Consider the following 25,804-nt stretch of genomic DNA (forward strand, 5'->3'; position numbering starts at 1 on the left):
TTTTGAGGAAAAACAACTAATACATTTTAGAATAAGGCTGTAACGTAACAAAATTTGAAAAAAGTCCAGGGGTCTGAATACTTTCCGAATGCACTGTGTATTGATATATGTAAAAAATCAAGTTTGTGCACAACATTTTTCAGAAATACATTTTGATACAGTACCAGTGTAACTTTTAGACCCACTTACTCATTCAAGGGTTTTCTTTATTTTTACTATTTTCTACATTGTGGAATAGTAGTGAAGACATCAAAACTATGAAATAACACATATGGAATCATGCAGTAACCAAAAATGTGTTAAACAAATCAAAATATATTTTATATTTGATATTCTTCAAAGTAGCCACCTTGATGACAGCTTTGCGCACTTTGGCATTTTGTTAGCTAGCTAGCCCTAGTTATATTATATGTTTTTACTTGTTGCGTTCTCCCTCTTGCATTCATTCGTGATGTGAGCTGGCTGCTCGTTCTAAATAGTATAATCGAATCTGTCAAAACAGTGGCAGCATGTGGCCTGCCGAGTGGCGCAGCGGTGGTCTACGGCACTGCATCACAGTGCTCGAGGCATCACTACAGACCAGGGTTCGATCCTAGGCTGTGTCACACTGCTCCCGTGACCGGGAGACCCATGAGGCGGCGCCCAGCTTCGTCTGGGTTGGGGCAGGGTGTGGCCGGTCGGGATGTCCTTGTCCCACTGCGCTACAGCGACTCCTTGTGGCGGGCCGGGCAACTGCAAGCAGACCGTCGCCAGTTGTACGGTGTTTCCACCGACACATTGGTGCGGCTCGCATCCTGGTTAAGAGAGCAGTGTGTCAAGAAGCAGTGCTGCATGGCAGGGTTGTGTTTCGAGGGATACATGGCTCTCGACCTTCGCCTCTCCCAAGTCCGTGCGGGAATTGCAGCGATGGGACAAGACTGTAACTACCAATTGGATATCACGAAAAAGGGGTAATAGTACAAAAAATAAAACTGTGGCAGCATATGCAGCAGTGGTCATTCTGTTTTTGACATGCAAACGTGAAATACAGTGAGCTCCAAAAGTATTGGGACGGTGACACATTGTTGGTTGTTTTAGCTCTGTACTCCAGTACATTGTATTTGAAATTATACAATGACTTTGAGGTTAAAGTGCATAATTTCAAATCCAAAGTGCTGAAGTACAGAGCCAAAACAAAAACAAAAAATGTCACCGTCCCAATACTTTTGGAGCTCACTGTAGCTGTATTTATGCTGTTGTTCAAATGCCCAGTTTGCTTTATATATCTTCTCAAACAAGATGGTATGATAGATAACCTATGGCAGCAACAAGTTTGACTAACTAGCGTGAGTCAGTTTGGCTACGTTCGCTCTCTCTCCCTCCATGCCACACAGACTGTCAAAGCGCAGCGCACCGGCTCTCTCGTAAGTCGTGTGAGCAAGTCTCCATTTAAAACAAAAAAAGAGAGGAAAAATATTTTTTTTTTTTTAAACATTTATTTAAACTGTCCAGATATCCTCCCAAAATATTGATATTATTCAAAATGATTTAATGATTTAAATTGCCCTTCCATAGACTGTATGTAATTTAGTTAAGTGCATTTAACCACATATCACAATTCACAAGCATTTTGAATCTATTCAGTTTTGTAAGAAGAAGTGATTGTCACATGATTTTAAAGAGAAAGAAAATTAAAATTAAATATTAGAGTTGTTTTCTCAGCTGCTATGTGTCGGAGGTGGTGGCTTTTAGCTTAGGGGTGTCAATAAAAAAAAATAACACCACTTAGCTATTTACACTTTGTCCCCCCCTCTCTGTTTGTTCAGGGTGACGGGAGGAGGACTCTGATAATAACAGGCCCTAACATGGGGGGTAAGAGCTCCTACATCCGCCAGGTGGCGCTAGTCTGCATCATGGCCCAGGTGGGATCATATGTACCAGCTACAGAGGCAAGACTGGGCATCCTGGATGGCATATACACCAGGTACACACACACACACACACACACACACACACACACACACACACACACACACACACACACACACACACACACACACACACACACACACACACACACACACACACATATATATATATCAGTAAATGTGATTACTGATTGACACATTGTCAGACTGTTGTTGCCCATTATCAACTCATTAGCAACTTAGTTCTGCAATCAACTGTGAGTGGTTCTGGTGGCATTTTTAGCTCCTCAATGGTTGCCAGGTAATATGAGAGAGACCAGAGACTATTCTCCCTCTCAAACACGTGCGCGCACACACACATACACAAGCGAGCGCATTTCTGTTCACCACTTATGCTACCATGTGAGCAGAGAGAGACTAGAGGAGGTATAAGATTGTTTCTCCTTTTCTCTCTGTTGTTGGGCAAAAGCAGAAAGAATAGTGGCCATGACAACATTAGAGGCACAGCATTGGGATCCATAATAAATACAAATACAGCAGACTTTATTTTTCTCCATCGCTCTCTGTTTTTCTTTCTCTTTGTCTTTCTCTCTCTTTCTCTCGTGAAATTAGACTTATGACAATATTGAGTACTGCATGGCCAACACTGCCCCTACCGGAAAGGTACATATTAAAATCGTGTTGGATATATATATACAAATTGCACAATAACACACCTCTACGGATAGTATTGGCCACATAAATGATTACTTTTGTTTTGATATTGTTAAAACTTCTTATGGCTGCATCCCACTACCGGGATCGGTATGACAGCAAACAGTGAAAGTGTAGGGCGCCAAATTCAAACAACAGAAATCTCATAATTAATATTCCTCAAACATACATGTGTCTTATATAATTTTAAAGGTAATCTTGTTGTTAATCCCACCAAAGTTTCCGATTTCAAATATGCTTTTCAGCGAAAGCACTACAAGTGATTATGTTAAGGTCACCACCAAACCACAATAAACACAGCCATTTTTCCAGCGAAAGATAGCTTTCACAAAAAGCAGAAATATAGATACAATTAATCACTAACCTTTGATTATCTTCATCAGATGACACTCATAGGACTTCATGTTACACAATACATGCATGCTTTGTTTGGTAAAGTTCATACAACAAAAAATATCTGAGTTTACATTGGCGCGTTACATTCACTAGTTCCAAAAACATCAAGTGATTTTGCATAGCCACATCGTTTCAACAGAAATACTCATCATAAATGTAGATGATAATACAAGTTATACACATGGAATTATAGATATACCTCTCCTTAATGCAACCGCTGTGTCAGATTTCAAAAAAACTTTACGGAAAAAGCAAATCATGCAATAATCTGAGACGGAGCTCAGAACAATAGCCAAATTAGCCGCCATGTTGGGGTCAACAGAAACCAGAAAATACATGATAAATGTTTCCTTACCCTTGAGGAACTCCATCAGAATGCAGTCTTAGGAATCCCAGGTCCACAATAAATTCTTGATATGTTCGATAATGTCCGTTATTTATGTCCAATTAGCTACTTTGGTTAGCGCGTTAGCAGTAAACAATTCCAAAGTCCCAAAGCGCATCCACTATAACGTGACGAAATTTCCAAAAGTTCCGTAACAGTCAGTAGAAACATGTCAAACGATGTACTGAATTGAATCAATCTTTAGAATGGTGTTAACATACATCTTGAATAACGTTCCAACCGGAGAATTAGATTGACTTCAGAAGAGCGGTGGAACGGAGGTCCTCCTCATGTGAAGGCGCATGTGAAAGCATGGTCAGCTCGTGGCAGTGATTACTCATTCCTGTCTCCTTCGGCCCCCGTTCACATTAGAGTCATCAGACAAACTTCTTTTGACTGTTGACATCTAGTGGAAGCCGTAGGAAGTGAAAACTCATCAATATTTCACTGTAATTTCAATGAGAGCTTGGTTGAAAATCTGCCAACTCAGAAACAATTCAAACAGGAAGTGGAACTTCTCAGGTTTTTTCCATATGAGTTCTGTTGTACTCACAGACATCATTCAAACAGTTTTAGAAACTTCAGAGGGTTTTCTATCCAATACTAATAATAATATGCATATATTAGCATTTGGGACTGAGTAGGAGGCAGTTTACTCTGGGCACATTTTTCATCCAAACAAACGTGAAAATGCTGCCCCCTATCCATAAGAAGTTAACCTCTCTGGGATATGTGAGACGGTAGCGTCCCACTTAGCCAATAGCCAGGGGTAGAGCGCTAAATTATTTTTTTTAAATATAAAATCTAACTTTCATTAAATCACACATGTAAGATACCAAATTAAAGCTACACTCGTTGTGATTCCAGCCACCATGTCAGATTTCAAAAAGGCTTTTCGGCGAAAGCATAAGATGCTATTATCTGATGATAGCACAACAGTAAACAAAGAGAGTGTAGCATATTTCAACACTGCAGGCACGACACAAAACGCAGAAATAAAATATAAATCATGCCTTACCTTTGACGAGATTCTTTTGTTGGCACTCCAATATGTCCCATAAACATCACAAATGGTCCTTTTGTTCAATTAATTCCGTCCATATAGACTGCTCAAAAAAATAAAGGGAACACTTAAACAACACAATGTAGCTCCAAGTCAATCACACTTCTGTGAAATCAAACAAGCAACACTGATTGACAATACATTTCACATGCTGTTGTGCAAATGGAATAGACAACAGGTGGAAATTATAGGCAATTAGCAAGACACCCCCAATAAAGGAGTGGTCCTGCAGGTGGTGACCACAGACCACTTCTCAGTTCCTATGCTTCCTGGCTGATGTGTTGGTCACTTTTGAATGCTGGCGGTGCTTTCACTCTAGTGGTAGCATGAGATGGAGTCTACAACCCACACAAATGGCTCAGGTAGTGCAGCTCATCCAGGATGGCACATCAATGCGAGCTGTAGCAAGAAGGTTTGCTGTGTCTGTCAGCGTAGTGTCCAGAGCATGGAGGCGCTACCAGGAGACAGGCCAGTACATCAGGAGACATGGAGGAGGCCGTAGGAGGGCAACAACCCAGCAGCAGGACCGCTACCTCCGCCTTTGTGCAAGGAGTAGCAGGAGGAGCACTGCAAAATGACCTCCAGCAGGCCACAAATGTGCATGTGTCTGCTCAAACGGTCAGAAACAGGCTCCACGAGGGTGGTATGAGGGCCCGACGTCCACAGGTGGGGGTTGTGCTTACAGCCCAACACTGTGCAGGACGTTTGGCATTTGCCAGAGAACACCAAGATTGGCAAATTCGCCACTGGCGCCCTGTGCTCTTCACAGATGAAAGCAGGTTCACACTGAGCACAGGTGACAGAGTCTGGAGACGCCGTGGAGAACGTTCTGCTGCCTGCAATATCCTCCAGCATGACCGGTTTGGCGGTGGGTCAGTCATGGTGTGGGGTGGCATTTCTTTGGGGGGCCGCACAGCGCTCCATGTGCTCGCCAGAGGTAGCCTGACTGACATTAGGTACCGAGATGAGATCCTCAGACCCCTTGTGAGACCATATGCTGGTGCGGTTGGCCCTGGGTTCCTCCTAATGCAATACAATGCTAGACCTCATGTGGCTGGAGTCTGTCAGCAGTTCCTGCAAGAGGAAGGCATTGATGCTATGGACTGGCCCGCCCGTTCCCCAGACCTGAATCCAATTGAGCACATCTGGGACATCATGTCTCGCTCCATCCACCAATGCCACGTTGCACCACAGACTGTTCAGGAGTTGGCAGATGCTTTAGTCCAGGTCTGGGAGGAGATCCCTCAGGAGACCATCCGCCACCTCATCAGGAGCATGCCCATGCGTTGTAGGGAGGTCATACAGGCACGTGGAGGCCACACACACTACTGAGCCTCATTTTTTCTTGTTTTAAGGACATTACATCAAAGTTGGATCAGCCTGTAGTGTGGTTTTCCACTTTAATTTTGAGTCTGACTCCAAATCCAGACCTCCATGGGTTGATAAATTTGATTTTCATTGATAATTTTTCTGTGATTTTGTTGTCAGCACATTCAACTATGTCAAGAAAAAAGTATTTAATAAGAATATTTCATTCATTCAGATCTAGGATGTGTTATTTTAGTGTTCCCTTTATTTTTTTGAGCAGTGTATATCCAAATTGTCCATTTATTTGGCCCGGTTGATCCAGAAAAAAACATCTTCCAATTTGCGCTGTCACTCCAAAATATCTAAAGAAATTACCTCTAAACTTTGCCAAAACATTTCAAACTACTTTTGTAATACAACTAAAGGTATTTGTAAACGTTAATAATCGATCAAATTGAAGACTGGTCTATCTGTTTTCAATACAGGAGATCAACAAACTAACGCTACTTTTCTAGCCTTGCGCAACTCTCAAACAGTACACATGACATTACACTGTTTCCAGGTGGCCTGACTTCTTCATTGCACAAAGGAATAACCTCAACCTATTTCCAAAGAGTGGTGACATCCAGTGGAAGTGGTAGGACCTGAAAACAGGGTGATTAGAAATCCAGTATTCCAATGAAAACTCATTGAACAGACAGTCACTTAAAAAAAATTATGGTTAGTCCTCTGGGTTTTGCCTGCTACATAAGTTCTGTTATCCTTACAGACATGATTCAAACAGTTTTATAAACTATAGAGTGTTTCCTATCCAAATCTACTAATAATATGCATATCTTATATTCTGGGGATGAGTAGAAGGAAGTTGAAATTGGGCACGCTATTTATCTAATAGTGAATTTGCAGCCCCCTATCCTAGAGAAGTTAAGAAAATAACTGTAAAAACTGTTATATCCCCTTGGATTGATGAGACATTGAAAAATTGTATGGTTGAGAGGGATGAGGCAAAAGCTATGGCAACTAAGTCTGGCAGCCCAACTGATTGGCAAACGTACTGCAAATTAAGAAATCATGTGACTAAACTAAATAAAAATAAACCACACTATGAATAAAAAATAATTTATGTAAAGAATGATAGTAAAAAGCTTTGGTGCACCTTAAATTAAATTGTGGGGAAAAAAGCCAAATCGGCTCCTTCATTTATGAATGATGGCTCACTCATCACAAAGCCCACTGATATTGCAAACTCCTTTAATGACTATTTCATTGGCAAGATAAGCAAACTTAGGGATGACATGCCAGCAACAAACGCTTACACTACACATCCAAGTATATCGGACCAAATTATGAAAGACAAGAATTGTACTTTTGAATTCCGTAAAGTCAGTATGGAAGAGGTGAAAAAATTATTGTTGCCTATCAACAATGACAAGCCATCGGGGTCTGACAATCTAGATGGAAAATGACTGAGGATAATAGCAGACAATATTGCCACTCCTATTTGCCACATCTTCAATTTAAGCCTACTAGAGAGTGTGTGCCCTCAGGCCTGGAGGGAAGCTAAGGAATAATATAGCCCCCTTCACTGACTCAAATAGCTGACCAATCTGCCTGTTACCAACCTTTAGTAAACTTCTGGGGAAAAATTGGTTTGACCAGATACAATGCTGTTTCACAGTAAACAAATCGACAGAACAGAATTTCAGCATGCTTATAGGGAAGGACCCTCAACAATCACAGCACTTACACAAATGACTGATGATTGACGATAAAATTATTGTGGGGGCTGTCTTGTTAGACTTCAGTGCAGCTTTTGACATTATCGATCATAGTCTGCTGCTGGAAAAAGTATGTGTTATGGCTTTACACCCCCTGCTATAATGTAGATAAAGAATTACTTGTCTAACAGAACACAGAGGGTGTTATTTAATGGACGCCTCTCAAATATAATCCAGTTAGAATCAGGAATTCCCCAGGGTAGCTGTTTAGGCCCCTTGCTTTGTTCAATTTTTATTAACGACATGCCACTGAGTAAAGCCAGAGTGTCTATGTATGTGGATGACTCAACACTATACACGTCAGCTACTACAGCGACTGAAATGATTGCAACACTCAACAAAGAGCTGCAGTTAGTTTCAGCGTGGGTGGCAAGGAAGTTATCCCTAAATATTTCTAAAACTTAAAGCATTGTATTTGTAACAAAACACTCACTGAACCCTAAACTTAAACTAAATGTTGTAATAAATAATGTGGAAATTATGCAAGTTGAGATGATTAAACTGCTTGTAGTAACCCTAGATTGTGAACTGTCATGGTCAAAACATATTGATGCAGTAGTAGCTAAGATGGGGAGAAGTCTGTCTATAATATAGCAATGCTCTGCCTTCTTAACAACACTATCAACAAGGCAGGTCCTACAGGCCATTGTTTTGTCGCACCTGGACTACTGTTCAGTCGTGTGGTCAGGTGCCACAAAAAGGACTTAGGAAAATTGCAATTGGCTCAGAACAGGGCAGCACGGCTGGCCCTTGAATGTACACAGATAGCTAATATTAATAATATGCATGTCAATCTCTCCTGGCTGAAAGTGGAGGAGAGATTGACTTCATCACTACTTTTATTTTTGATAGGTATTGACACGTTGAATGCACCGAGCTGTCTGTCTAAACTACTGGCACACAGCTAAACTACTGGCACACGGACACCCATGCATACCCAACAAGACATACCACAAGAGGTCTCTTCACAGTCCCCAGTCCCCCCAGAACAGACAATGGGAGGCACACAGTACTACATAGAGCCATGACTACATGGAACTCTATTCCACATCAAGTAACTGACGTAAGCAGTAAAATCTGATTTAAAAAACTGATAAAAGAATACCTTATGGATCAGCGGGGACTGTGAAGCAACACAAACATTGACACAAACACACACACACACACACACACACACACACACACACACACACACACACACACACACACACACACACACACACACACACACACACACACACACACACACACCATAACATGCGCACAATTACATACACATTTAGTACTGGCTAATTTACAGGCAGAGAGAGAGAGAGAGAGTGTGTGTGTGTGTGTGTGTCTGTGTGTGTGTGTGTGTGTCTGTGTGTCTGTGTGTGTTGTGGGCGTAAAGAACAGTACAGTTTTCGTAGGGTTTAAAAGGCTATGTACTACGGCTGTATATCATAGCTCTGCCAGTCTTTAAAGCACAGCAATGCTTGAAGTATGAGGGTCTCTCTGATGCTTTTTCTCTTCCCGCTCTCTTTTTCTCCCCATTTCTCTCCCCCTCTGTTCTGAAGTACTGCCCTGTAGAAGTAGCTGATGTTTCCTCTAGTACCAACACTCACATGTTCCCACTTTTCTTCTTTTCTTTCTCTCTCCTACATCCCTTTCTCATTCTCTCTCTCCTAGACTATAAATAAGATATGCTGTATGGCCATTTACAATTAAGTATTTTGGAGAGAGGGAGAAAGATTATGCTTTATCTGGATAATAAACTCATGAATATACACTCCTCTGAGATGACTGAAAGAGAAAAGGTAGATTCCTCCATCCTCCTCTGCCAGTCTCATCCCTCTCTTTATCTCACACTTTGTGTGTGTGTGTTGAAAAGGACAGAGAGAATGCTATTTTAGTTAGGGAGATGAGATTACATCATCTGTTTCCTCCTCAACAGAGTTCACCAGAGTGTTCCCTTGGTTGGAGAGTGTGTATGTGTCTCATTGTTTGTGCGTTCATGGCTGATGGTATTTGAGTGCTGATGGACATATTGAATCTGAAGGTTATGGAGCATATTTTCTCTTTTCCTCACTGTTGTTATGGAAACCGCAGAGGAAATAAAATGTAGAAAGCTGTTTGAAAAGGACCTTACTTCGACCGTACATTCAAACCAGCCATTACTATTTGTTCTCTGATGTCTCCTATCTCCTCTTCTCTGTTTTCATGTCATATATTATGTCAAAATGGTTTTCATGTCTTGATTCTGCAGTCTGTATTGTAGCATCTCTCTGACGCAGTGCTTTAGATGCAGCCTGCATGGACTTTGAGCTTCAGAAGATCCACACGTAGTCAATGCCTTAGCAGCAGAAACACGATAGACTAGTCTCTCCAGGATTTTGTGATCAATTAAATAAATCAACAATTTCCCGCATTTTATGCAGATTTGAAAAATCACCGCACTATTACCGGTTGACAAGTAGCCTGACGGTTAGAGAGGTGAGCCATCAACCCTCAAATATAATACAAAAATGTTGTGAAATGCTGGAGGGACTGATAGACCTCTGTTTCTAAAGACAGTTTAGTAGTAGGGATGATTGATCCCTGAGTGAGGATAAGCTTACTCCAGAAGTAACAGACCCCTTCAATCTATGTAGACTTTAAGGGGCTGTTTCTGTGACACAGATTCTGCCTAATCCTGGACTAAAAAAGCATTTTCAGCTGAGATTCTACATTGAGTCTACATTGAGGAAACCATCCTTCAATGTACTCTCTATTGAAAGTGTTTTTAGTCCACGAGTAGGCTCATCATGGTCCATTCACCCAGACCCAGCCCTGAATGTTTCATAGCTGGATTGACGGGGATGTTTTGTGTGAAGGGGATGGTTGTTGTGTAAAGGGCAAGTCTTCCAATGTTCCACTGGCGTCTGTTCTGTTGGAAGTGTGGGCAGAGGTGGCATGGAATGGCTTTCGGGTGGGTGGGTGGCAGAGCACGGCATGGAGGGTCCTACAACCCATCTGGCTTCGCTTAGACTCTGAGTTTTCACTGGCAAACTGCCTCTAGTCTGGAGGCCTAATCAAGAGAATAAATAATTAAATAATGGAGAAAGTGAAACAGAATAAATAAAGGAATGAATGCGTACAGCGAATCAGCAGAAAATCACTCCCTAAACGAGAGGAAACTCCAAGACAGCCATGATGTCCACAGATGCTTATGGTCTGGTGAAACGCAGATAACAGCTCCTTATTTTGTGAATGAGTGCCAGTCCGTACAGCCACAGAATATGAAAGTATCCAAAATATTAGTTTCATTGTTTTATTTAGAAATATAAGACCACACAGTTTGCTCTGGCATGTTATCTACATGGCATCACTGAGCCAGCTGAATAGCCTATTATTATTTTTATTTATGAATTGGAAAGCCGAATACGAGCCAGGCCTAATCGCCCAACATCAGTGCCCGACCTCACTAATGCTTATTTGGCTGAATGGAAGCAAGTCCCTACAGCAATGTTCCAACATCTAGTGGAATTTCTTCCCAGAAGAGTGGGGGCTGTTATAGCAGCAAAGGGGGGACCGACTCCATATCAATGCCCATGATTTTGGAATCAGATGTTCGACGAGCAGGTGTCCACGTACTTTTGGTCATGTAATGTACCTGTGTGTGTGTCCCTCTCAATCCCTCTCTTTTCCCTCTTATCTGTTCAGTTTTTGTGCTGTGCGTTGAGTCAGAGTCTGTAGGAGGGGGTTCAAGATTGTGCAAGGAGATTGTGTGTTGTTATTAATGGACAGTACGCTATTGGTGTCACACAGGTCCAACAAGTGTAGGTATTAGTACAAATACAAACTGTTCTGTCTTTTCACTGCCTTGTGAACACACTCACACACACACAAACACCCTAAAGCTGTGTTCCTCCTCTCTGCCTGTAAAATGTAGAAATAAAATGAGTAGACACGTTTCATTCTAAAATTCTTCTCTCCTGTGTGTTATTGGTCTGTAGGATGGGAACGTCTGAAAGCATAATTAATGTGTGTGTGTGTGTGTGTTGGTAGAATGGGGGCGTCTGACAGCATCTATAAGGGCCGGAGCACATTCATGGAGGAGCTGACGGAAGCCTCGGAAATTGTCACCCGGGCAACCGAGAGGTCATTGGTCATCCTGGACGAGTTGGGGCGGGGCACCAGCACCCACGACGGGACAGCTATCGCCTATGCTGCTCTGGAGTACTTCATCAGAAATGTGAGTGTGTATGTGTGCATGCATGCATCTGTATGTCATCCTATTATCCTATCCTAGTCGTTGAATGTGCATACTTCCACAACAAGACTCCTTTCTTTTGCTTTAGATACAATTACGACGTAATATTGTGGCACCCTTGCACATTTTTTCTTCTAAAATAATTTTCTTTATTTAACTAGGCAAGTCAGTTAAGAACAAATTCTTATTTACAATGACGGCCTACCGGGGTGAGTGCGTTAACTGCCTTATTCAGGGGCAGAACGACAGATGTTTACCTTGTCTGCTCTGGGATTCGATCCAGCAACCTTTCGGTTACTGGCCTAATGCTCTAACCACCCCGCTACCTGTAATTGGATTTTCAACATTACAGAACCAATTGTTTTTTATAGAATTTACAATTTACATTTGGAAAATAAAAACAAATGGTATTGGTAGAATTATTGGCACCCCTGAGCTAGTACTTGATTACATAGCCTTTGGACCAACACTGTGTGCTTTTTATGTGTGTTTGGGGTTGTTGTCCTGCTGAGAGACCCACGAAATTCAAAGCAGACCCAGTTTTTGGACTGGGTTTTGGAATGGGTTGAATATTGCAATCCAAAACACCTTGATAATCTGTTGGTTTCATGTCTTGCTTATGTTCAAGGCCCCCAGTACCAGAGGCAGCAAAGTAACCCCACAGCATTATCAAACCTCCCCAATGTTTGATTGTAAGGAGGGTGTTATTTTCTTCACTATAGTTACTTCACTTGACTGTAAGTGTAAAGGCCAAAACACACCGTGCTGATGAACGGTAAAAAGCACCGGGTGGCCATCCTATCTTCTCTGACCAGAAAGTCAGCGGTCATTTTCTGTTCAATCTTGACGAATCTACATGTTAAATCACCACACACATGGTGATTGCGAACACTGCAGCCACCCACTGCTTTTAGACGTTCGTCGGCACGGTGTGTTTTGGCCTTCCTGACATATGTCTCCCTGGCTCCACTGGTAACATAGTGCTATATACACTTTTCAATACACACACACCTCCCTCCCCCTGTACCCCATAGAGCTGAGTCAACACCTCCAGTGGGGTTTGATGTCAGACGCCATCCAAATCACTAAGTTATGGCCTGCAATAAAGCTTATTGGTGATGTGTGTGTGTGTGTGTGTGTGTGTGTGTGTGTGTGTGTGTGTGTGTGTGTGTGTGTGTGTGTGAGTGAGTGTGAGCGCGCTGTGATAGTTTGTTTTCCATACGTAGAGTAGGCCCTAGAGAGAGACTGGGAGCTAGAAGAGGGAGTATAATTGGGGGAGGTAGAATTGATCTATAATGCTAATATAATGGAGCTGCTTGTTAGTGTTTGTGTGTGTGTGTGTGTGTGAGGATCTTACATCACCTCTGCTTCAGGAACTGCAGTTTATTTATTTGTTTTAAAAGGAGGAGGGGAGAATCGATCCAAACAGGAGGTAGCGAGAAGAGGAAGGCAGATGCATAAAGAGCAGGAGCGTAGATATAGGATTGTGGAGAGTAGCGAAGTTACCTGATGTCCCTCAGGACTCCTCTGGATGTTGTTGCAAATTGTTGCTGGTTTGACTCTTAAGTGACTGAACAGTGGCTTGTTACCTGATCTGTGTGTGCTCTCGAATGTGGGTGCGTGCAACTGCATGTTACATGTTACATGTTATCTGCCTTGCAGGTCTCATTTAGTTCCATCTGGACTCCACCGCTCCAGGGGGAATATATATTTATCAGCGCACATTCAGGTCTTGGGGGAATGAGCTTATTGGTGCACATGGGGGATCTTGTTTAGCAGAATCTACAGTGGTGAGGAATCACCCACCATATGTTTACTAGCTGGAAAGTTGATGGAGCTGGAGAGAAATGGGCCCCTGTGTGCAGCTCTATAATAAGTCTCACACTGGCTGTAAAAGCTGTGTTGTTGTCGACCTCTGCGCACACATCCAATCAAGGTTTTACTATGTGGTTGTTGTTTCACCTTCCTCAATTGAATGTGCTTATTGTCCCTCTGGATTGGAGCGTCTGCTAAATGCCTCAAATATATTCATCTAAATGCAATCAAGCTCAGTTGGTCAATTAGCTTTTATGTTTATTTCTATTTCATCTCATTCATATCACAGAAAACGCTGGCCTCGTTTTAGATTTGGTTAATTAATTAACACTACCATGACTGAATTCAAACGTGAGTTAGTTTCTGTGTGTGGTTTGATGTCGGTGTCTCAAGTGTGTTTTTGCAGGTAGGAAGAGTTAGACCAATTATTCTGACAATTAGCTTTAGCCGACTGGTGTGCGACCAAGGCAAAGGTTTGACTTTGGATAGCCTATCTCTGGGGGTAGTTAGGGACCGTCAATAGATTACACAATGTAATTGAGACAATATTTTTATGTTCACATAAAAGTTTATTGCTTGCGTACACAGTTTAGCAGATGTTATACCAGGTGCAGCAAGATGCTTATGTTACTAGCTCCTAACAATCCAGCAAAATTGTCAAACAAGTACACAAAAAAATCAAAATGTAAAAGAAATCAAGAAGTGTTGGAACAAATCCAATTGACAACCCAAAAAGCATTATAACAGTAATGCAATCTATTCGTATATACACCGGATAAATTTACACAAGATGTACTAAGAATGATACAGCAGTAAATATATTAGTGCGCTATCTATGTCAAGCTACCAGTATATAAATAGATATGTGGTGTGTATTAACAGTGTAACTAAAATGCAATGAACAGTAGTTGAAATATTAGAATGAGCTATGTTGAGAATACAGTATTTAAATATACAGTATAAAACCCCATGGTACAGTATATTATAGACGCAACGATAGTTTTCTTGCTGGAAAGATGGATAGAAATGTTGCATTCTTCAATAGGGACATGTCGGTAAGTTTAAAACCGTGACACTTCAATGACAGCGAAAGAAGTGCCTTCCGGTTGAATATCAGAGAATGAACAACAATCTTTTCTCTGCTGTATTTTACAGAAAATCATGAAAGAAAGCTAATTAATTAACAGGCTAATATTACATTTTTGTTGCAGTAGAAACAGAAAATGATAGACAGAATTAGGATTACAGATCATAAGCTGTGTTCAAATACCCATACTAACATACTGTATACTACATACTTAATGAGTATATACTACATACTATATACTATTAGTTCATTTTTAATATACTGTCAATGAATGGTAAACTTTCAGTTGAGAGTTCTAGCGCTTCGCCTGTCTACCGGAAGTTGCTACGCAACTTCTTGCTACCTTGTTAGCATAACAAATTACTAGCTAGACATTTTACGACTTCATTAACCTCTCTTGGGCACGTGCGACGGTAGCGTCCCACCTCTTCAACAGCCAGTGAAACTGCTGGGCACCAAATTCAAATACAGAAATACTCATTATAAAAATTCAGAAAACGAAACATATTTTACATAGGTTTAAAGATGAACTTCTTGTGAATCCAACCACGGTGTCAGATTTTTAAAATGCTTTACGGCGAAAGCACACCTTTCGATTATTTGAGAACATAGCCCACTAGACAAATCATTACAAACAGTAGCCAGCCAGGTAGAACAGTTACACATGTCAGAAATAGAGATAAAATTAATCCCTTACCTTTGATGATCTTCATATGGTTGCACTCAGCAGACATTCATTTACTCAATAAATGTTCCTTTTGTTCGATAAAGTCTCTTTATATCCAAAAACCTCTGTTTTGTTTGCGCGTTTTCTTCAGTAATTGACAGGCTCAAACGCAGTCAAAACAGGCAGACAAAAAAATCTAAATTGTATCTGTAAAGTTCATAGAAACATGTCAAACGATGTTTACATTCCAACTTCAGGTTGTTTTTAGCCTAAATAATCAATAATATTTCAACCGGACAATAATGTCGTCAATTTAAAAGGTAAACAAGAAACGCACTCTGTCGGTCGTGCGCATGAAAAAGCGCATGAATACAAGCCTGAAACATATAATTGGTAGAAAACACTCTAAAGCTTCCAAAACTGTCAAAATATTGTCTGTGAGTATAACAGAACTGATTTTGCAGGCGAAAACCTGAGGAAATCCAACCCGGAAGTGCCTTTTATTTGGAAAAATCCCTGTTTCATTGTCTGCCCATCCTCCATTTAAAGGGGTATCAACCACATTCCTTTTCCAATGGCTTCCTCAGACTGTGACCAGGCTTTAGACATAGTTTCAGGCTTTTATTTTGAAAAATGAGTGAGATTTATCAAAACGCGTCAGGTGTCCTTTGATTAGTTCATGCCCGCTAGAGTTGTAGCTCGACATTTTCGTTCTCTGTATTATTGAATAGTTTTACCGTCCGGTTGAAATATTATCGATTATGTATGTTAAAAACAACCTGAGGATTGATTATAAAAAAACGTTTGACAGGTTTCTACAAACATTACGGATACTTTTTGGATACTTTTTGGAATTTTTGCCGGCCCTTCAGGACTGGCACGAGCATGTGGTTTTCTGAACATAACGCGCAAACCAAATGGAGGTTTTTGGTTATAAAAATAATCTTTATCGAACAAAAATAACATTTATTGTGTAACTGGGAGTCTCGTGAGTGAAAACATCCGAAGATCATCAAAGGTAAGCGATTCATTTTATTGCTTTTCTGACTTTCGTGACCAAGCCAATTTGCGGCTAGCTGTTCTTACTGTTTTGTCTAGTGATTGATAAACTCACAAACGCTTGGATTGCTTTCGCTGTAAAGCATATTTTCAAAATCTGACACGATAGGTGGATCAACAACAAGCTAAGCTGTGTTTTGGTATATTTCACTTGTGAATTCATGAAAAAAAAAGGGATTATTTTTTTATTTGGCGCTCTGCAATTCAGTGATTGTTTACGAAAATGATCCCGCTAAAGGGATCCGTGCGTCAAGAAGTTAAGCTCATCTGGTTTGCTCACGTTACTGGGCAGCTCGCGGCTGGGTTTCCCTTTGTAGTCAGAAATATTTTTCAAGCTCTGCCACATCCGACGAGTGTCAGAGCTGCTGTAGTAGGATTCAATCGTAGTCCTGTATTGATGCTTTGCCTGTTTGATGGTTCGTCTGTGGGCATAGCAGGATTTCTTATAAGTGTACGGATTAGTGACCCGCTCCTTGAAAGCAGTAGCTCTAGCCTTTAGTTCGTTGCGGATTTTGCCTGTAATCCATGGCTTCTGGTTGGAAAATTTACGTACGGTCACTGTTGGGGCGACGTCGTCAATGCACTTATTGATGAGGCCGGTGACTGAGGTGGTATACTCCTCAATGCCATTGGATGAATCCCAGAACATGTTCCAGTCTGTGCCAGAAAAACAGTCCTGTAGCGTAGCATCCGCGTTATCTCTAACCACTTCCGTATTGAGCAAGTCACTGGTACTTCCTGCTTAACTTTTGCTTTTAAGCAGGAATCAGGATAGAATTATGGTCAGATTTGCCAAATGGAGAACGAGGGAGAGCTTTGTATGCGCTTCTGTGTGTGGATTAAAGGTGGTCTATAGTTTTTTTTCCTTTGATTGCAGATGTGAAATGCTGGTAGAAATGAGGTAAAACGTATATAGGTTTGCCTGCATTAAAGTCCCCGGCAACTAGGAGCGCCTCTTGTAGATGAGCATTTTCTTGTTTCTTTATGGCCTTATACAGCTCGTTGAGTGCGGATTTAGTGCCAGCATCGGTTTGTGGTGGTAAATAGACGGCTACGAATAATATAGATGAGAGCTCTCTTAGTGTGGTCTACAGCTTATCATGAGGTATTCTACCTCAAGACTTGTTAAATTTTAGACATTCTGCACAAGCAGAATGTAGCTGCTCTGTTCTGCCGATGCACGGAGAAGCCAGCCAGCTCTATATTATCCGTGTCGTCATTCAGCCACATCTCGGTGAAACATAAGATATTACCGTTTTTTAATGTCCCGTTGGTAGGATAGTCTTAATCGTAGATTGTCCAGTTTATTTTCCAATGATTGCACTTTGGACAATAATATGGAGGGTAGTGGTGGTTTACCTACTCGTCTGCGAATTCTTTGCAAGGAACCCCGCCCTTTTCCTCCGTCTTTTCTTTACACTGATGACAGTGATTTGGGCTTTGTATTTAAAAAGCAGTATACCCTTTGCGTCAGACTCATTAAAGAAAAAATCTTCGTCCAGTTCAAGGTGAGTAATCTCTGTTCTGATGTCCAGAAGCTCTTTTCGGGCATAAGAGACGGTAGCAGCAACATTACGTACAAAATGAGTTATAAACAATGCAAAAAAACGAACAAACTAGCAGGTGGTTAGGAGCCCGTAAAACGGCAGCCGGCGCCATTAATTGTGACACTGGGAGAATTCACCTTTCACCTTGTTGAGCATTAAAAAAAAGAACAGCATTGCAGTTCTTGACATATTCAAACCGGTGTGCCTGACACCTACTGCCATACCCCCGTTCAAAATCACTTATTTTGTCTTGCCCATTCACCCTCTGAACGGCACACATACACAATCCATGTCTCAATTTATTCAAGGCTTAAAAATCCTTCGTTAACCTGTTTCCTCCACTTCATCTACACTTGATTGAATGGATTTGAGAAGTGACATCAATAAGGGATCATAGTTTTCACCTGGATTCACCTGGTCAGTCTATGTTATGGAAAGCCTCCTCCCTAAGTTTGTTTTATTCACTGCTTTAACACGCTCTGCCAACCCGGATGTCCTAGCCGTGTCTGAACCCTGGCTTAGGAAGACCACCAAAAACCCTGAAATTTCCATCCCTAACTATAAAATTTTCCGACAAGATAGAACTGCCAAAGGGGGCAGAGTTAGCCTGCAGAGTTCTGTCTTACTATCCAGGTCTGTGCCCAAACAATTTGAGCTTCTACTTTTAAAAATCCACCTTTCCAGAAACAAGTCTCTCACCGTTGCTGCTTGCTATAGACCACCTTCTGCCTCCAGCTGTGCCCTGGACACCATATGTGAATTGATTGCCCCCCATCTCTCTTCAGAGCTTGTGCTGTTAGGTGACCTAAACTGGGACATGCTTAACTAACCTCCAGACGAGCTTCAATGCCATGACAACTCTCCTTCCGTGGCCTCCAAGTAAAAACTAAATGCATGCTCTCCAACCGATCGCTGCCCACACCTGCCCTGCCCGTCCAGCATCACTACTCTGGACGGTTCTGACTTAGAATATGTGGACAACTACAAATACCTAGGTGTCTGGTTAGACTGTAAACTCTCCTTCCAGACTCACATTAAGCATCTCCAATCCAAAATTAAATCTATAATCGGCTTCCTATTTCGCAACAATGCATCCTTCACTCATGCTGCCAAACCTACCCTTGTAAAACTGAATAGACAAAATAGCCTCCAACACTTTACTCAGCAAATTGGATTCAGTCTATCACAGTGCCATCCGTTTTGTCACCAAAGCCCCATATACTACCCACCACTGCGACCTGTATGCTTTCGTTGGCTGGCTCTCGTTGGCTAGCCCTCGCTTCATATTCGTCTCCAAACCCACTGGCTCCAGATCATCTATAAGTCTTTGCTAGGTAAAGCCCCGCCTTATCTCAGCTCACTGGTCACCATAGCATCACCATAGCACGTGCTCCAGCAGGTATATCTCACTGGTCACCCCCAAAGCCAATTCGTCCTTTGGCCGCCTTTCCTTGCAGTTCTCTGCTGCCAATGACTGGAAAGAACTGCAAAAATCACTGAAGCAGGAGACTAATATCTCCCTCACTATCTTTAAACACCAGCTGTCAGAGCAGCTCACAGATCACTGCACCTGTACATAGCCCATCTGTAAATAGCCCATCCGACTACCTCATCTCCCATACTGTTATTTATTTTGCTCCTTTGCACCCCAGTATCTCTACTTGCACACTCATCTTCTGCACAGCTATCACTCCAGTGTTTAATTGCTATATTGTAATTATTTCGCCACTATGGCATATTTATTGCCTTTACCTCCCTTATCCTACCTCATTTGCACACACTGTATATATAGACCTTTTCTATTGTATTATTGACTGCATGTTTGTTTATTCCATGTGTAACTCTGTGTTGTTGTTTGTGTCGCACTGCTTTGCTTTTTCTTGGCCAGGTCGCATTTGTAAATGAGAACTTGTTCTCAACTAGCCTACTTGGTTAAATAAAGGTTAAATAAATAAATAAATAAATGTGCTAGATATGTAACATTATTATGTTAACAGGCTATCAAAGGAGATTAGTGCTAGGCTGGAACTAAAGCCTGCACACCATGTATCTCACCAGACCAAGTGCTGGTTCTGTGACTGCCAACAGAACTCCTCTGAGCTCTCTCTTTCTCCGAGTCTCTGGGAGAGCTTTGCTATGGCAACCAGAGTCTCTCTCTTCTCCCTCCCTCTCCAAGTCCCCAGAGAAAGAGAGAGAACGTTGAACTTCAAGGCTCTCCGTTCACAATGCTCCAATCAGAGTGTTAGGTAACAAGACACATACATAACTACAATCTACCTCACAGGTGACCATAGGAGACCGGGACAGACTGGTTACTATGACAACCAGGACTCCTGTTCTGATGCAGACTCATGTCGGATGGTGATGATGAATATGGTGTGGAAAAGGAGGAGAAGGAAGGGGGGGAGGTGGTGATGGTGATGATGGTGGTAGTGTGTGTATGGACTAGAAATCACAGAAATGCATCAGGGGTATTTACTGTAGCTACCTAATATTGCTTACAAAATGAAGGAGAAGTAAAAGCCCTGAAACAGTGCCATGTTTGTCTTTTTATAAACTCCTTCCTTTGAAGTTGTTCAAACAAAGCAATGCTATTACACAACAGGTCGTTAGCCTGTGCTTTTCTAGCCAAACCACCGGCAAAAACATCCAAAAAAGGCTTAGCTGCTACTTAAACATTTTCATTTCCCCAATTTACATAACAAGAACATTCAACTATTTATTTTGTAAAACATGAAACCTTGAGAGCTCTCTCAGAGAACTGTTTTTGTTTGACAAATGTGGATAGTTTAAAAGAGCAAATGCCCCTAAACTTCTCATTTAGAAAAGACCCTATGTGGCATCAAACATTTAATTTGTCAAAAGTGACTACAAAGTGTAAATAGGATAATTTTGGTCATAAAGTCAGTCTCGTCCAAAACAACATAAATGAATGTTGGGTTCTTTTCAATGCTGCCCACATGCCCACAGCTGGCAGCACACAAGTAATTATCAATTCGGAGTGCAGCTGCACGTGACCCAATCGTAATACCTGTGGTAAATATGGTTTGACATAGGATATCCCTTTGGGGCTAGTTAGGGACCATCAGTAAATTACACAATGTAAATGTGACAATATGTTAAAATTCCAATAACTTTCAATGACTTAAAAACCTCAGACCAACTATAAATTGTAGAAATTCATATTGGAATATTGAAAGCATTTAATAAGAACTGAAAGGTGTGCAACACACACACACACACACACACACAGCCTCCAGGACATCTATAACACCCGGTGTCACAGGCAGGGCAAAAAGATCATCAAGGACTTCAGCCACCCAAGCACGGCCTGTTCACCCCTCTACCATTTAGAAGGCTGAGACAATATAGGTGCATTAAAGCTGTGACCCAGAGACTGATAAACAGCTTCTATCTCTAGGCCATCAGACTGTTAAACAGTCATCACTATCCTCCTTCAGCCCAGTACCCTGCCCTGAACCATAAAGACTGTCAATAGCCGGCTACCACCCAGTACACTACCCTGAACCTTAGAGACTGCTGCCCACTGGTCTCTGACTTTAATAATGTTTACATGATGTTATACCCACTCTATATGTACACCGAGTGTACAAAACATTAGGAACACCTGCACAATATATATATTTTTATTTCACCTTTATTTAACTAGGCAAGTAAGTTATGAACAAATTCTTATTTACAATGACGCCTTTTACATCTGCACTGTTACACCCACAAGGCATTTGAACTTCATTGACCTTATTTTCATCATTTCAGCTCAATCATGTGAGAACTGGTTTTGGAATTTGGCCCTGGAAATGGCTTGCTATTATTACAATTAACACCACAATACCAACCCCTGTTAGACTACAATGAGTTCTATTAGATGAGTTGCCCCACCCTGTACCCTGACCTCTAACCTCTGAGGGTCATCAGGAGGGCAGGTGGGGTTGTCCTGGCAATCTGTTGTTGACCTTATGATACACAACTAGGGCTGCTGGTAGCCTAGTGGTTAGAGCGTTGGACTAGTAACCGAAAGGTTGCAAAATTGAATTCCAGAGCTGACAAGGTAAAAAAAAACTGTCATTCTGCCCCTGAACAAGGCAGTTAACCCACTGTTCCTAGGCCGTCATTGAAAATAAGAATTTGTTCTTAACTGACTTGCCTAGTTAAATAAAGGCACAAAATAAATAGAAATAGGCCTGGTTTCCCGGGCACAGATTGAGCCTAGTTTTGCACTGAAAAACCTGATCAATGGAGATTCTCAGTTGAAATAGCTTTTTAGTCCAAGACTAGGCATAGCCTGTGTCTGGGGAAACTAGCCCATAGTGCTATAATGGCCTTTTACCTTGAACACCAGACAGCAGGTTAACCAAGGTACACAAATTGGCACACACACATATTTATAGTGCTGGCTATGATACAGGTAGTAAGTTCCCCAGTACAAAGCTCCTCTCCTCTTCAGGTCAGGAAAAGTTGCCACCAGGTGACTACTCATCTCTATTTATCCTCCTCTTCCCCCCCTTCATCTTGCCTCCCTGTCTCTCCTCCCTCTGTGTCTGAGATCTCTGTGCCTCAGAGCTCAGTCGGAGCCTCTAACCAGGTTTCACAATAAGTGTAAAGCAATAGCATGAAGAAAAATTATTACCTGGGTTGTTTGAATAGGGTCATACACTTTTCTTTTTATTTATACAGGTGATCTCAATGAAATTGAAAATATGATTGTTCACTTACTGTTGAATATTTGACCTCAATCTCTTGCTCTCCCTTGGTCTCTATCGCCCTTTCTCCCTTTCTCTCCCCATCCTCTCTCTCCCCCCTCTTTATCTTCATCCATTTTCCTCCCCCTTACCCCTCTCAGGTGAAGTCTCTAACTCTGTTTGTGACCCACTACCCTCCTCTCTGTGAGCTGGAGAAGGTGTATCCTCTGCATGTAGGCAACTTCCACATGGCCTTCCTCCTCAATGAACCAGACATCACCACAGACGGTACGCTGGTGGTGTGTGTGTGTGTATATGCTTGTGGGTCTTTCTATAAACAAGGGCACCAGTGAGGATTTCCTACACTTGACAACTTGTTACAACTGTTATAAGTCATTGATAATAATCTGCCTTTTTTTTTGTCATTACATGTTTAATCCTTTTTCATGTCTTGATCCTCTTTTAATCCTCTTTCATGCCTTTTTCATGTCTTTTTCATTTCATGTCTTCATCCTTTTTCATGTGTCTTGAAGGATTTGTCTAGAATCGTGTGACATAAAACATACATTTGTTTGAGGAATGTCCAGAGTATTTTGTTGTCATCCGTTATGCCGGTGAAGACAGTTGTGCCTGGATCCACGTTGGCTCTAATATCCCTAGGGAATTGATGTTGATCATCAAATTGATGTTGTCTGCTTTACTTGTGTTACCGAGTGGCGCAATGGTCTAAGACACTGCATCTCAGTGCAAGAGGTGTCACTACAGCACCTGGTTCGAATCCAGGCTGCATCACATCCGGCCTTGATTGGCAGCCCCCATAGGGCTGCGCTCGATTGGCCCAGAGTCGTCCGGGTTTGGCCGGGTAGGCCGTCATTGTAAATAAGAATTTGTTCTTAACTGACTTGCCTAGTTAAATAAAGGTTAAATACAATAAAAATGTCTCATTAGGGGTGAGGTGTCTCATTAGATGTAACAGAAAGAATCAAGGTAATGAGTTCCTCTTTTCATATGTTTTTGTGCCTTGGATTGAACACAGTCTACTGTGCGCAATTGTGTAGGATAGACTATTTTGCAACACCCAACGATATTCCTATGAATTGTTCTGGATATAAGTATAACAAATTACATAGCCTATAGAGGGCTTATTCACAATATGATCTGGTATTGAAATAACATGACAAATACATTTTGGTTTACATGTTACACCTAAAATTTTAAACAATAGGGGCTTGAAGTAGCCTACTTGAATATGGGGCTCAGAAATGTAAGTACTGGAATGAGCCTACCTTTAAAATCAGACATTTCCTCAATTCGGTGCTTGAAAAGTCCTTGTAATTATTGTTGCCAATTTTTAAGTTCTCCTGCTCCCTTATAATTATCTGTTATTTATTTCAATACTTTTTGTGAGAGCCAACTGGGCACAGACTTCAATTCAATGTCTATTCCACCTTGGTTCAATGTAGTTTCATTGAAATTATGTGGAAACAACTGTAACGGTCGTCGTATGAAGAAGGTGTGGACCAAAGCGCAGCATGGGAAGTGTCTATCGTAGACAGCTGCCTCTGATTGAGAACCACACCCGGCCAAACAACAAAGAAATACAAAACATAGAAAATTAACATAGAATGCCCACCCAAATCACACGCTGACCAAACCAAAATAGAGACATAAAAAGCTCTCTACGGTCAGGGCGTGACAGTACCCCCCCAAAGGTGCGGACTCCGGCCGCAAAACCTGAACCTATAGGGGAGGGTCTGGGTGGGCATTTCACCGCGGTGGCGGGCGTCTCTGGTGCGGGCCGTAGACCCGCGCCTCTAGAGACTCGCAGCGGGCCCCGGACTGGGGACCCTCGTTGTGGGGGCCGGACTGAAGGGCGCCTCTGGAAGCTCCGGACTGGAGGGCGTCTCTGGAGGTTCCGGGCTGGAGGCCATCTCTGGAGGCTCCGGGCTGGAGGCCGTCACTGGAGGCTCCGGGCTGGAGGCCGTCCCTGGAGGCTCCAGGCTGGAGGCAGGCACAGGACTCACCGGGCTGGGGAGACACACAGGAGACCTGGCTCTAGGAGCAGGCACAGGACTCACCAGGCTGGGGAGACATACAGGGGTTCTCTTCCTTGGCCGAGGCACCGGATACACTGGGCCGTGGAGGCGCACTGGTGGTCTCGAGCGCAGAGCTGGCACCACCCTTTCTGGCTGGATGCCGACTTCCACCTGGCAAATGCGGGACGCTGGCACCGAGCACACCGGCCTGTGAATGCTCGGCCGAGACACAGTGCGCATCACCCCATAGCACGGGGCCTGACCAGTCACATGCTCGCCACGGTAAGCACGGGGAGTTGGCTCAGGTCTCCAACCTGACTCTGCCACACACCCCGTGTGCCCCCCCCCCCCCCCCAAAAAAATGTTTAGGGCTGCCTCTCGGGCTTCCTTGCCAGCCATGTTCCCTCATACCGCTGGTTCCCTTTTCCTGCTGCCTCCGCTTTCCTGGCTGCCTCCACCTGTTCCAATGGGAGGCGATCCCTTCCAGCCAGGATCTCCTCCCATGTGTAGGATCCCTTGCCGTCCAGGATGTCCTCCCATGTCCAGTCCTCTCTTCCATGCTGCTTGGTCCCTTGGTGGTGGGTAGTTCTGTAACGCTTCTCGTGGGCTGAGGGAAGAGTGGACCAAAGCACAGCGTGGGAAGTGTTTATGATTATTTATTTAAAAAAACTGAACACTGAGACAAAATAACAAAATGTAACAACACAAAACAGTTCTGTCTGGTGAAGACACAAAAACAGAAAACAACTACCTACAAAAACCATGTGAGAAAAAGATACCTAAGTATGGTTCTCAATCAGAGCCTCTGATTGAGAACCACACCCGGCCAAACAACAAAGAAATACAAAACATAGAAAATGAACACAGAATGCCCACCCAAATCACACCCTGACCAAACCAAAATAGAGACATAAAAAGCTCTCTACGGTCAGGGCGTGACAACAACGTGGATTCAGCCAGTGGGAGATGTGTCCACTTTCGTCATTTTCCCGCTGCTTCAATTGAAGGGTGTTGCTCTACTCTGTTGCAGTGCGGTTATTATGTGGACGACAACATCTAATGTTGGCTTCAACTTGGCTTTCCATACAAATCCTTCCATTACAAAAGGAAC

At 42.4% G+C, this 25,804-nt stretch overlaps 1 protein-coding gene across 3 annotated transcripts in view; it reads left to right on the plus strand.

Annotated features, from left to right (window-relative positions):
* msh3 (mutS homolog 3 (E. coli)) overlaps window positions 1-25,804 on the plus strand; it is a 104,818-nt gene that overhangs the window by 73,953 nt on the left and 5,061 nt on the right. For 2 of the 3 annotated variants that reach the window (XM_055920443.1, XM_055920446.1), the window contains 3 exons: window positions 1,806-1,963; window positions 11,578-11,764; window positions 22,819-22,945. In XM_055920443.1, coding sequence (XP_055776418.1) covers window positions 1,806-1,963; window positions 11,578-11,764; window positions 22,819-22,945 — 472 coding nt within the window. The remainder of the gene's footprint in view (window positions 1-1,805; window positions 1,964-11,577; window positions 11,765-22,818; window positions 22,946-25,804) is intronic. The other variant, XM_055920445.1, reaches the window with a different exon arrangement.

This window comes from Salvelinus fontinalis, chromosome 4 (assembly GCF_029448725.1).
Source record: "Salvelinus fontinalis isolate EN_2023a chromosome 4, ASM2944872v1, whole genome shotgun sequence".
NCBI classification, from domain to species: domain Eukaryota; kingdom Metazoa; phylum Chordata; class Actinopteri; order Salmoniformes; family Salmonidae; genus Salvelinus; species Salvelinus fontinalis.